The sequence below is a fragment of the Rhododendron vialii genome, chromosome 3a (genome assembly GCF_030253575.1).
Source record: "Rhododendron vialii isolate Sample 1 chromosome 3a, ASM3025357v1".
NCBI classification, from domain to species: Eukaryota; Viridiplantae; Streptophyta; class Magnoliopsida; order Ericales; family Ericaceae; genus Rhododendron; species Rhododendron vialii.
In genome coordinates, this window is record NC_080559.1 from 34,817,548 (window position 1) to 34,831,212 (window position 13,665).

At 37.2% G+C, this 13,665-nt stretch overlaps 1 protein-coding gene and 1 pseudogene across 1 annotated transcript; both read left to right on the top strand.

The window, feature by feature from the left end:
• The first annotated feature begins 2,297 nt into the window (after positions 1-2,297).
• LOC131320324 (eukaryotic translation initiation factor 5A-4-like) lies at positions 2,298-5,416 on the top strand (annotated as a pseudogene).
• A 901-nt stretch (positions 5,417-6,317) lies between these two features.
• On the top strand, positions 6,318-12,656 carry LOC131320325 (leucine aminopeptidase 1-like). The gene is made up of 10 exons (XM_058350994.1): positions 6,318-6,589; positions 7,203-7,617; positions 7,719-7,913; positions 8,133-8,358; positions 8,709-8,835; positions 8,985-9,080; positions 10,558-10,635; positions 11,098-11,158; positions 11,544-11,731; positions 12,237-12,656. Exons 1-10 carry the CDS (start codon positions 6,371-6,373, stop codon positions 12,363-12,365), a joined length of 1,734 nt encoding a protein of 577 aa, XP_058206977.1. The 5' UTR covers positions 6,318-6,370; the 3' UTR covers positions 12,366-12,656.
• The last annotated feature ends 1,009 nt before the right edge of the window (positions 12,657-13,665 follow it).

The following is a 13,665-nucleotide window of genomic DNA, read 5'->3' on the forward strand; positions in this document are numbered from 1 at the left end:
TTTGGTGTGAGAAATGATCTGCTGCATATGCAGCCCACCCAAGTCAAGGACCAATTTTGCACATGGTTGTGTGGGATTCACTTAGAAGTCCCGCTCAAACGATCCAAACCGTTCCATAATTTTAAAATAATTACTCAATTGATCTTGAAAATTTTTAGCCCAAATGGATTTTTTTAAGTAATTAATCTAATTTGTTCAATTTTTCATCCAGATTTTAGGGCTCTAAACTCTAAAATAATTATTTTAAAACAATGAACTGTTTTGAGACCTATCGATATCCAATAATAATAATTTTTTTATTCAATGCTCTTCTCAACAAGCCCTACGATTTCTACGGTTCAGATCAAGGGGATGCTAAGCATACAATTATCTAATTTTTTTTTCAAGATTTTTTAGAGTTTAGGGTCCTTAATTCTGAATGAAAATTGAACGAATTAGATCGATGAGTTCTTCTACAACCACACCCAAACACTCACCCACACACACCAAGTGTGTGGGCTCCACACACATTAGAGTGTGCAGTGTGTGTGGAGCCCACACACTTGTGTGTGTGAGTGTGTGTATGGGTGTGTAAAGTGGGTATGGTTATAGAATTATTGTTAGATCGATAACTTTAAAAATACCCATTTGGGCTAAAAAATTTCAAGATCGATCGAATAATTATTTTAAAATTATTGAATGGTTTGAATCGTTTGTGCGGGATTTCTAAGTGGGTCTCACACAAGCATGTGCAAAATTGGTCATTGACTTGGGTGGACTGCATATGCAGCAGATTCTTTGTCACACCACAAGAAAACAAAAGTGGAGCGCCACCAGTGAAATCTAGAGCGCTGAAAGTCATCCACTACTAAACTTCTAAATCGGATAAAAGAAAAAAAGAGAAAACTTCTTAAAGTGAAGTGTGAGCCGAACACAGGCCATGAACATGCATAGGCCCTTTGCTGAAAAAGTGGACTGAGTCCGCATTTCGTGGATGGGCTGACCCAATGAAACAGGAGAGTTAGGTTGGCCCAATGTGGTTCTGGCAAAGGCTCTAATCCAGGGCTTTGTGAAAATTTTTTTTTCTGGACCTTTGACGATGAAAATCGTTCTCTCTTTTGCCAATTTTGTCAAACGTTGATTAGGCATCAAATCGATATAACTGTGGAACAAATTTATTATCATGAAAAAAATGTGCAACACTCTGATAGAGGGGTCATCGATCTCGAGATAAATAATTCTTGTGAACTTATATCCGATTAACATGATTCTGTAGTGCGATTGATGATGAAGAGCTTCCAAACGTATAGTAGTATGATTTTGATCGTTGAAGTGGGTCAAAAAAGAACACGCAAAAGTCCTAAATGGGATTGCCAAGTTCCCTGTAAGACCTCAAAGAGGGTCCAAATTACTACTTTAGGCATGGACAGACCTACATGGAGGCAAGCGGGGTCATCTAACCCCACTCGATTAGAATTCTTCACATAGATATGCATATATTTTTTGGATGTTTAGGTAATGTTGCCCCATGGCATTGTACTCTCATCCCTATATTTTGTCCAAAGTAGTATTGGAAAATTACAATCTTGCCTAACTTGTTTCACCCAATGCTTGATTTTTTAATTTTTTTTTGTTCCCATCTACTTTTTAACTCAATAATGCATATATCTTTTTTATTTTTCTATTAATCTTTAATTTGAATAGAAGTTACAAAGATTAACAGGACCAGGATATGACGGTATCACAACGAGAAGCACACTTTCCAATGAATTCAAACTAAGTTAGCATCCATGATTACTGACAATCAAATGCCACTAGGATCCAAACGAACCAAAACAAGTTAGCAAGGAACCAACTGTAGTTTTTCGAATACAGAATTTTTTCTGTTGTGAATATTTAACCTCAGTGCCATAAAATCTTAGGTTCGCCCCTGACTTTAGGGATAGAAATTTTTTTTATCGACACTTAGAGGTGTCCGAGCCAACTTACATGGATCTCTAATGATCTCCTAAAAAATTCTACAGTATAAGATTAAAGTTTAAGATAATTTTATGGCCACGCGTCTTCCCATGATCGTTGATACATTGTCATAAGGTGATGATAATATGATGACAATTTCAACAAATGATCCAACGGCCGGTATTATATCTATCAATTATAGGCTATGTTTGGAACTAAGGGAATGTGAGAGAAAAGAAATGAAAGTTAAAAAAATTTCCTCAAATTGTTTGAATTGGAGAGAAAGAGGAGAGAAAATAGAAGAATTAAATTTTGTGAATAGTATAATTTCTCTCCAATTTTCCTTTCATTTTCTTTCCCTCACTTTTCCTAAAAACCAAACATAGCCTATGTGTCCGCTGAAGCAACATAAGGAAGTTGCGTCAGATAGTGAGTGCTGTCGTCGTCCAATCTTCAACAACCTTCTTTAGAAAGAGAAATTCTTTGGAGAGAGAGAGATGTCGGACGAGGAGCATCACTTCGAGTCGAAGGCCGACGCAGGGGCCTCAAAGACCTACCCTCAGCAGGCTGGAACAATTCGGAAGAATGGCTATATAGTCATCAAGAACAGGCCTTGCAAGGTTTCTTGCTTTCTCTCTCCTAACCTGTTACTATGATTTATTAACTCACCACAGTGGTCTTCCTTCTTCTGATTGTTTCTGGGTATTGTAATTTTTGCATAATTTCATCTGGGTTTGTGCTTATTTTTACGGATCTTGATTGCTGTTTTATTGATTTATATGTGCATGCTTCATGTATGCATTAACTGATGGTGGACATACTGTTGGTGCTAACTGCTCAATTTGGCAGATTGAGTATTTGGGTATTATGTTCGCTAATAAAGACTTAAAAGTTATTGATTGTTTATAGATGACATGGAGAATTGATGGTTGGTCTTGGTTCAATACAGAAATAGTAGTACTCCTACTAAATTACACTAACAGTAACAGGAGGACATTTCCCGGTTGGCCTAGGTGTTGTCCACTAAACAGAAAATTTCTTGATTCTATTAAATTCTGTTTGATTTCTTTAGCTTCACATGCTAAGCACTGTGCTGGCCATGAGGGTCACAAAGTCCTAATGTGGTTGTTTTATTTCTCCAGTTGAGTCTTAACAAAGATATTCAGAAAGTCAATCTCTAAGCTATTCCAGCTCCAAAATCTATCTGAGCCTACATTAATCTCCATCAAAGATCGCATAACTGGGGTGGGTCCGCCATGGGATGGAAAACATGTGTATTATCAATTTCAATAATCTTCTATGATAAGTTAGTAATAAGTAGTTCTCCTACTTGCCAAAAGAAAGGAAGTTAGTAATTACTTCTAGAAACTAAGCGTAATTTCTCGTTGGGGCCACCTGGATTTAGTATGCAATGACAATATTAGTTTTTTCTCACATAGGGGAGTAACATTGTAACAACCTCGCATGAATCTCTTGGGACAGAAATGTTGTTTTTCTTGTAGATGCTAAGTTGCCCATGTCAGTGAATTTTTTTTTTTGGGGGTTGTTTTAGGGAAGCTCACTTATTGTCCTATATTGTCCCGCGTCGCTTGAATGGTTTAGTTTAAATTTGTCCATTGCTAAACCCTGTTAACTTACTGTGTTGAAAGGGTCAAAGAGATGGAAGAACAATTTAACACAGTGAATTCCTCCTATTTTTATTACTACCGAATAGTATAATACTGCATTCCCTTCAAAACTATTTTGTGGATTGTCATTTTGTGGTTTATAGTAGTCCGTTGTGTTATCTATGACCCAGCAAGGCAAAATATAGTTTTCTTCCACCTTTGATCGTTTTATATTCTACTGCTGTAGCCTGTAGATTTGAGTGTAAGCTTTGCGGCCTTCTGTATTTGTGATCCCTTGGGTGGCTTTGTTCTTTAAACAGGTTGTGGAGGTCTCCACGTCAAAGACAGGCAAACATGGACATGCAAAGTGCCACTTTGTGGGAATTGATATTTTCAATGGCAAAGAAGCTTGAAGATATTGTCCCTTCATCCCACAACTGCGACGTATCGCCATGCTATTTTCTTTTCTCTGCTTTTCTCGCATGCTATAATTTTCTTGCATGTATTTTGACTTGGGCATAACTCTTTGCATGACCTCTGGACCTGGTTTTTACCTTCAGTTCTCCCCATGTTTCGTTGATATTTGATTTGACATTTACTCAGATACTTTGCTGTCCCTAGTTCTCAGGTTCCCCATGTTAATCGTACTGACTATCAGCTGATTGACATCTCTGAAGATGGTTTTGTAAGTTATCTTTAATGTTCTAGCAATGAGGTACAGTTCATGTTACACGACGTGCATTAAACCATGGTTGAGGGCCCATTTGACGGCAAACAGAATTAGGTTGTTTTGTCTTTCTTGTTTATTTAGAAAAAATGTATTGTAAATGACTGGTGTGGTTAATCCATAGGCACAAAGCTCTCTTATTATACATATAATTCTCTAGAAGTAAATACAACATGGCATATGGGTACTTTTTCATGCCCATGTGTTATCAGTGTTCATATAACTTAGACCACGTCTATCTTGTAATTTTATTTTATTTTCTTCTGTCTGACTGCCACGAAAGTATATTTCCCAGATGCATGCTTGAATACATGGGCAATAAAAAATGTCTAACGAGCATTTTCAGTACTACCTTGCAAGTTGCATGCACAAACATATTTATCACGTCGGATCACAAGTTGCATTCATCCAGAGAGAGCCCTAGTTAACCAACTGAATCTGCATTTCTTTTAGGTAAGTCTTTTGACTGAAAATGGAAACACCAAGGATGACTTGAGGCTCCCAACTGATGACACTCTGCTCACTCAGGTGTATATTGTAGCGAATCAACTGGCTTTTGCATTGAACTACTGGATTCCTTTCTGGATTCTAAATACAATAATAGCTTCTTTTTTGTTGTTTATGTGTTGTGTAGATTAAAGATGTGTTCGGTGAAGGAAAGGACCTTGTTGTGACCGTCATGTCTGCCATGGGAGAAGAGCAGATCTGTGCCCTTAAGGACATTGGTTCCAAAAACTAAAGACCCCTGCAGCACTAGCCTTGGCTATACCGCAAACAACTCCTATGTTCTAACAGAGTGTTTCATCAACTGTTTAAATATTGTTTTGTGTTTACCCGTGTGAGTAAAACCTGGTTCCTGGCTTCTGGAGATGGGAAAGGAAAGAAGGCATCTGCTTTCTTGATCCCTGGGAAGGAACCCTGCTTTTACAGCATGGTGACATTCATATGTATGGTATCTCTATATCCTATCCTGTTAGGAGTTTAGCGGTAATATGAAGTAATTGTTCCGATATCTGAACCTGTTGTGACATCAAACTGGCGGTCTACTAGTCTGGCATTACTGAACTACTACATGTTGCAAGATTGTAATCAAGGAACCTAGTTTTGGACTTTCAAGTAATATAATCGGACCTTCACTACGGAAGACTTATCTGGTACATGTTCCAATGTTCGGAGTTTTTTTTTTTATATTTAAGGTAGAATTTATTAAGATTTTGCGCTCGATCTCACCATTTTCGGCTAATTTGTTTCTCAAACAAGAGGAAAGGTGTTCTTTTCATCTCGTAATTTATCACCAACTCAGCCCATGAAACAAAAAACAAACTGAAAAAATAGCTACTATTAGTAACTCCTTTTGAAAACTCGTGCTCTCTTTGGAAGTTATGAAAAGAAATAAACTAAAGAATGGAAAGATAGAAAAAAAATAATCAAGAAATAAAGTTTAAAGAAAGTGTACAAGAAAATTTTATTGTTTTCAATACTTAATTTGTATTATTTTCTCTTTCTTCTGTTATTTTTTCCATGTTCCAACGAGCTTCTATCTCTATGGCATTGTCCAAAGGCCCCTTTAGTGGAGGTTAGGTTTCAAGTCCCATAAAATGTGTTTTTGGTGTGATGTTCCTTCCCTTTTCCCAAGGGTAGGTTCTAACGATTGACAAATAGACAAGAGAACATTCAATATTCTTCAGAATCGTTACGTGGTATCCTAACCTCATTTTCTATCATAGATTGGCATGAGACCGAAGTGGTATCCTGGCCTCATTTTCTATCATAAATTGGCAGGAGACCTAAGTATTTATCTTGGCTCCATATCAACTCAATGAACTCATATAAATGTGCGGTGGGAAAAATGTTAGACATTGAATGGAGAGTTTTCCCTAAACTAAATGAACCAAATAGATTAAAGCCCATATTTTAAAGAATTTTTAGACAAGTCATTCTCATCATATCCATTAATTAAAATTCATTTAGTGAAAACAATTTAACTAAAGTATTTTTTTTTTATTTTTTTTGATAAAAACTTCATTACCGTATTAGATTTGGCACTAAATTTTCGGGAGTTGTAAATATAAATTGATAGAGACCTACGCACTGTGAAATGGCCGCCACTGTAGTCAATTGGACTTCTCTCCTTTCTTCCGCGACTGTTACAGCTTCTTCTTCCTCTGTTTTCACGAAATTGCGATCGACCCCGTTTCTTCGTCTCTCGTTTACACTCTCACCCTTGTGTTCTCGCACTAGGACGCAGCGCATGGCTCAGTCTCTCTCTCGCTCCACTCTTGGCCTCACTCATCCTGCTCCAATCCAACCCCCCAAGGTCTCTCTCCCAGTACCCACAATCTCTAATTGGGTTTCTTTTATGTTTGTATGTCGCTTTTTTATTAATTGTCTGTTTGTTCTGAGCTTAGATCAGTAGATAGTGAATTTCTGTTTATGGGTCATCCTCTTTTCCACATTTGTATATATATATATATTTGATCGGCTATTCTTGTTGAGTAGTTGAATAGATGATATGGATTTACGGGTTTCACTCTCTTTTACTGAAGGATGTTATGATTTGTGTAGCAGGGATATGTAATTTCGTAATTGCTACAACTTGCCCTTTTTTAAAAAAATCTTAACTACAACAAATTTTTTGTAATTGCTACGATTCCAATTGATTTTTCACCCATGCATGCCCATAGAAGTCGAAAACAATTTTCTAAGACAGTTTTTGCATGATAACCTTTTAATTTGCTAAAGCAATAAAGTGGGTCTCCTTTAAAGTAGATGTTTTAACGAATCAGGCAGGAGGGCATTGTTATCACACTTGGTCAGATGGATGAACTATATCAGACCCATAAAGCTACTTAGGTTCTATTGTTGTTGTTTCTCATATAGATTAAGTGAGCAACTGATAATGCTTGTTTGTGTTGTGAAAACCATGAAAGATCTCGTTTGCTGCAAAAGAGATCGATTTGGTGGAATGGAAAGGGGATATACTTGCAATTGGGGTTACAGAGAAAGACATGGCTAAAGATGAGAACTTGAAATTCCAAAACCCGATCCTGAAGAAACTTGATTCTCATTTGGGCGGTTTATTGGCCGAAGCTTCTTCAGAGGAAGATTTCTCTGGGAAAGCTGGACAGTCAACAGTTCTTAGGCTTCCTGGTCTTGGGTCGAAGAGGGTTGGGTTAATTGGGCTTGGACAGTGTACTTCAGCTATCGCTGCATATCGGAGTCTTGGTGAGGCTGTTGCTGGGGCAGCGAAGACTTCACAGGCGAGTAATGTGGCCATTTCACTTGCCTCTTCCGAGGGTCTCTCTGGTGACTCAAAACTCACTACTGCTTCGGCAATAGCATGTGGTACTTATTTCTGTTTCTTTCCCATCTTGTTGGTATTGATTTTGTGTTGCGTTTATGGATTTATAATGGGTGAATCATGGTGGAATGACTTGATGCGGTAGGAACTGTGCTGGGGATTCATGAAGATAGCAGGTTTAAGTCAGAGTCAAAGAAGCCAGCGCTGAAATCTGTGGATATTCTTGGTCTTGGAACTGGACCTGAGCTAGAGAAGAGACTTAAGTATGCAGAAGATGTTTGCTCGGGGATAATTTTTGGGAGAGAGTTGGTTAATGCACCTGCCAATGTGCTCACCCCTGGTTTGTAATCTTCCTTCTACTGTTCTACAATATACTCTCTTCTTATCTTCCTTGCACTTTCTAACTTTATCGGGTGGTGTCCTATCACATTATCCACATAGTGCATCTGTAGTGCCTTTCATTTAGCTTTATGATTTTCTTCCGTTATTGACTCTACTGGTGCCACTGCACAATGCAACATAATCTGCATTACGATTTAGTTTTGCTCTTGCATCTCAGGTGTCCTAGCAGAAGAAGCTTCAAAAATTGCCTCCATGTACAACGATGTTCTTTCTGTGACAATTTTGGATGCAGAGCAGTGCAAAGAATTGAAAATGGGTTCATACCTTGGTGTAGCTGCTGCTTCAGCAAATCCTCCACATTTCATCCATTTGTGTTACAAACCACCGAGTGGTCCTGCTAAAACCAAGTTGGCTTTGGTGGGGAAAGGATTGACTTTTGACAGGTGAGTACACATTTGAACTTTATGACTATCTATTTGAAACAGATAAACGTGGCATTATTGGGAGTAAGTTGCTGCCTTGTTGGGAGAATTTAGATGAACACTGTGTGCAGATTTGGGCTGTTTGTTAATTTGAGGTTCTTTGTTGGATAGCTATAATGACTAGCTAGTTGACTGATTTTTTCTGCGGTATTAGTGTCGCTATCCCCATTTAATGTTTTTCTGTTACTGGTTGCATTTAATATATAAGTGAATATTCATAAAAAATGACAGTGGGGGTGATTATTATTATATGCTTTTGGAACCTGTATTATGTACATTGGTGATTGACTTTGTATATGTTGCTATTATAGTGGTGGCTACAACATCAAGACTGGACCTGGCTGTTCAATTGAGCTCATGAAATTTGACATGGGAGGTTCAGCAGCAGTTTTGGGTGCTGCAAAAGCTCTTGGTCAAATAAAACCACCAGGAGTAGAGGCCAGTAATTTTGTGATGGGAACTATATCTTAATTAGTTTTCACTTGCATGGTCTTGCATTTATTTTCTTCCTTAACTTTCAACCTCTGACCAATCCTGTCTGGCAATCAATATGATTTTTGTCTTAGTAGTGAATCATTTACTTGCAGGTTCATTTCATTGTTGCAGCTTGTGAGAATATGATAAGCGGAACTGGTATGAGGCCAGGAGACATTGTCACAGCCTCTAATGGAAAGACAATTGAGGTATGCTTTTGTATTTTCCAGAAAAATTGCCTTATTTAGCTTAAGGGAAGATTAAATGACTTGTTTATTTTGTTGTCTTTTTACAGATGTTTTTTATCATTCTCTTTTTAGGTTAAATGACTCATGATTTTTCCTCGCATCTTAGCTTTTCCCCTTAAATTCCATATCATGAATTTTTTTTTGGTTACAATCACAAATTCAGCTAATGTTTAGGAGTTAGTGTGTGAGAAATTTCCGTAGGCAAACGCATGCTACATGTGTTAGTTCGGATGATGGATCTGAGTGTGCGCATACTATCGGTTGAAGACGTTGAGAAATGATGGTAATAGTGCTTGGACTCAATCTCAGGTGTAATTGCATAAGATCGCATATTTGTACAGTACTTGTGCTTTTCATATTGCAAATCGATCTGGTTTCTGGGAAGTTAGTTAGAAATGTGGATAGTCTCCTCAGTTCTAGTTTCAGAAGCACAAAATAATATTGATTGAGCAACCTCTGCATCTCTAAAGCCCTTGTTAACATGTAAGACCTATTATGGTGAGAGAAGAATGCTTGTGTTGCCTAATGCATAGGAGCTAAAATGAGAAAAGCCTTCAGATTGTTTTTTGCATACAGGGTAGGATGCAGCCTTACTGGAGCTGTACCAGAACCCGCACCCATACTCACACGGAAACGTTTTGGCAGTACTAGTGCTTCATAGATTGAGAGTGGTCCTGAATTGCGGCATCTAGTGGTGCCTTTAGAAGTTTGTTCTGTCATTTTTTCCCTTCATATAGTTGGTTATGAATATCTAGGACTAGGATGCAGCTATTAGAGAATGATATGACGTGGAAGCAGATTGGGGGGAACACTGTTCCAGATAAGGCCTTATTTATTGCAGTCTTTACTGTTCCAGGAGGATGTTTGTGTTTTTGCTTTGCGTTGCCATATTTTGGATCTAATTACTATGTGACTTTGTAATTCACAACCATTTTTTATTAGTTTTGAAAAATTTGCCAGAAAGAGAAAGGAAAACTTAGATGGAGGGGGAAAACATGGACAACTTCATTTTTTGCGTAACTATAATGATTGGGTATCTTCTACATACGATGATTTTTTAATTTTTTTTGGTGAGGCTGAAATCATATGGAGTGAAACATGCCAGAGTTACAAGAGTGGAGTAATATTACCAGAGAACATGGATAGGGGAGGTTCCTTTGATTGACAATCTATAACTTACAAGTTGAAGCAAGTATGCTTTTGTTTCCTGAAGAGGGTGAAGAAGATAATGTAAAGACAATAGGCGAGGAGCCATTTGCTTCTGATAATACCATTTGGATCACAAATTCACAATATGTGCTTTAAATGACCCAAATTTTTATGCATTATATTACTAAATGTTTGAAATTTTGATGTACTGGAATTTTCCTCATGCCTTTCTATATAAGTGTGATGATTTAATCAGTCATGAATGTTTATTGGCTTTATTTTGTTGTAGGTCAACAACACTGATGCAGAGGGAAGACTTACACTGGCAGATGCTTTGGTATATGCCTGTAACCAAGGCGTAGAGAAGGTATTAAACTTGTTTAATACCACACTACATCGTACTTATAGTCTTTTATGGGAAGACCCTTTTGGTAGATATGGTTTAATGATAATGCCAAAACTGTTTTTGTTAGTGCCAAAACTCTAGTGCACAAAAGGCTTGTACCATGTGTAGTGTACAAGACTTTTATGCACTTGAGTTTTGGCACCAACAAAAACACAATGATAAAATTGGTGAATAAGTGCTTCTTACTGATGGGGGTGAATTTGGTATGGTCAATTCTGTATTCTACAGACTAAGTTCTCTTTTCTATAATACTGCTAAGTCTGGATCTTCCTCAAGACATGTAGGGATAATATATAGACTTGTGTCATTGTGTGTGAAAAGATCAATTAGTGGTTCATTGTTGTAAGTTGTAACAGTTTGAAAGAGTTATCCATCTTTGTATGTTTAGTTTGGTTTTTTAGTTGTTGATCAATTGTTTTGCAGATAGTTGACCTAGCAACATTAACTGGGGCCTGCGTAGTTGCTCTTGGACCGTCAATTGCAGGTATCTACTTTTGACATTCTTGGTCATGAATTATGATAGTGTTCCTGGTTGGAATCATCTGAGTTTTGAGTGTTATGCCGAAGATAGATTGCAAAGGAAAGAAGAACAGTACTCATTACGGAAAAACTTCATTGTATGATTTGAAGTCGTTGAAATGTACATGTCATCATCATTGTTTTAAAAAGTAGAGAACTAAATACAATGGCTTTGGCAACAATTTGAACATTTTAGATTCCCTTCGGAATTACTTTTAGATGGTGACTGATTTTAGATGGTTACTGTATATGGTACATTTAGTACATACTACAATTGTCAATAAAATTTACAACTCGAGCCCTCTTTTTACTACGTTTTCTTGATGGAAAATCTTATGTTCAAATAACAGGTATCTTTACACCTAGTGATGACCTTGCAAAGGAGGTACTTGCAGCTTCAGAGATCAGTGGGGAAAAACTTTGGAGGATGCCATTGGAGGAAAGCTATTGGGAATCCATGAAATCAGGAGTAGCTGATATGGTCAATACTGGTGGTCGTCCAGGTGGTGCCATCACTGCAGCTCTTTTCTTGAAACAGGTAACTACTCCATTTGACAATTGTTTGTGTTGCCCTTACTGAGTGTTTTCTGTCATATGCAGAGCAAGTGTTTCCTCTTTATTCATGTTCTTGCTTTGCAAAGATGATTGCACACAAAATTGTGATAAGAAAATTCGAATTTTACACTCTTTTTGAGCATGTTGTTGTTTGAAGTTCTTTTTGTTTGTAGACTTTGCATTCAATTAGTTGGATTGTTTCCCACCCATTTGAAACGTGTATATTTCGAGCCAGTCCTATATTCTAGGTGTATTGTGTAAGGGGTTATTTGGGGCTTGAGGGTTTTCTATGAGAGAGAATGGATAAAATCGATTTGTTGCGAACTAGTTTATTCAATTCCACTAAAATCTATAATCTATAATTTAAAGCCAAAATCGAAGTCATGGTTGAAGTATTTTTCTACAGTTATCAAACAACCCTCATTGTGTTCTCGTGTGGCTGTTCTATTTTTTGCTGCGTAATTTCGGGTTCTGCAAACTCTTTGCAGTTCGTTGACGAGAAGGTTCAATGGATGCACATTGACATGGCTGGCCCTGTTTGGAATGATAAGAAGAAAACTGGAACAGGATTCGGCATTTCAACTCTGGTGGAATGGGTTCTGAAAAACTCTTCTTGATCTCGGTTTAGAGTTCACTGTTCTAGGGGAAACAGCTCCAACAGATAGTAGCCATGAAAAGAGAAGAATTTGTTTCTGAAGGGAGAGCTCAGAGGAATGAAAATCATCATCAGTTTAGGCATTGCATTGGGAATGTGGAAGCTTGCTTCAGTAAATTAGAACCATTTCTTCTCTTTTCCAATAAATAAAAAGCACAAAAACAATTGTCTCTTCATGCAAAAGGGCCTCTATTGTCTGAAATCTGGATCATAAATATAATTACTCAATGGTTTCTGGGTGTTTAGCCGGTAAGGTGATTGCAATAGTTAAGGCTATGCTGGAGGCATTCTAGCTTCTTTGTTGGGATCGTGAATCTGTAGAGTTATCTACATTGGAAAAAAGGGGTAAGAGAAAACGAGGGTCAGGAGTCTTTATGGTCACGCCTAGGGGAGGTTGTTATAGCCGCTTGCCCCCTCTTCCACCCCCTTTTGAGTAGTAAAGAAAAAATTTCTGACCCATTCCCTTGGTGCACGTCGATTAGGCCAGTCAATGGACCGAATTCGATCCGAAAAATCCAATTCGAATCTGATAATCCGAATTCGGTAATTTGGATTCGGATCGGATTAAATCCATTATCAATTCGAATTCGAACTTTATTTTTTAATTTTTTTATAAAAACAATAAATTTTTTATTTTGAAAAAAAAATTGTTTAAGTTGTATTTTTATTTTTTATTGGAAAATAATTTTTTTTTTTTTTTTGGCTAAAATTTTTGAAGTAAAAAAGTTTTCGGATTTTTAGATCGGATCCGAATTTTTCGGATTCAGATTACCACTATTGGATTTAAGTCTTATAGGATTCGGATCGGATTCAAGTCTTAATGGATTCGGATTTGTCATATTTGGATCGGATCGACCCATTGACAAGCCTAAAGTCGATGCTATTGCTTGATTAAACAACGAAATTCATTGTTTACCTACAATCGGATGTTTTCTTTCTCTTCCTCTTCCTCTTCGTATGTATCAGTGTTGCGGTACATTTTCGATCATTAGGGATGTGGACGGTAGTATACTGTTCGGTGTAATGTGTAGATTGAACAAATTAAAACCTCATTGTTCAATTAGTTAGGTTTCGTTCCGCTAACAAAAATCTATAGTAAATAATACAAGGGCGTAGGATCCATTTATACTTCACAAAAGACAAATTGTTGCAATGGTTGAGATTAGTGGGTTTATTTACTCCTAATAATGGTACATTAATGTTTCTGTGATTTTTCAAAAAAATAAATAAAGAGAAGAACACCAAAACTTTTCAAATTCTCT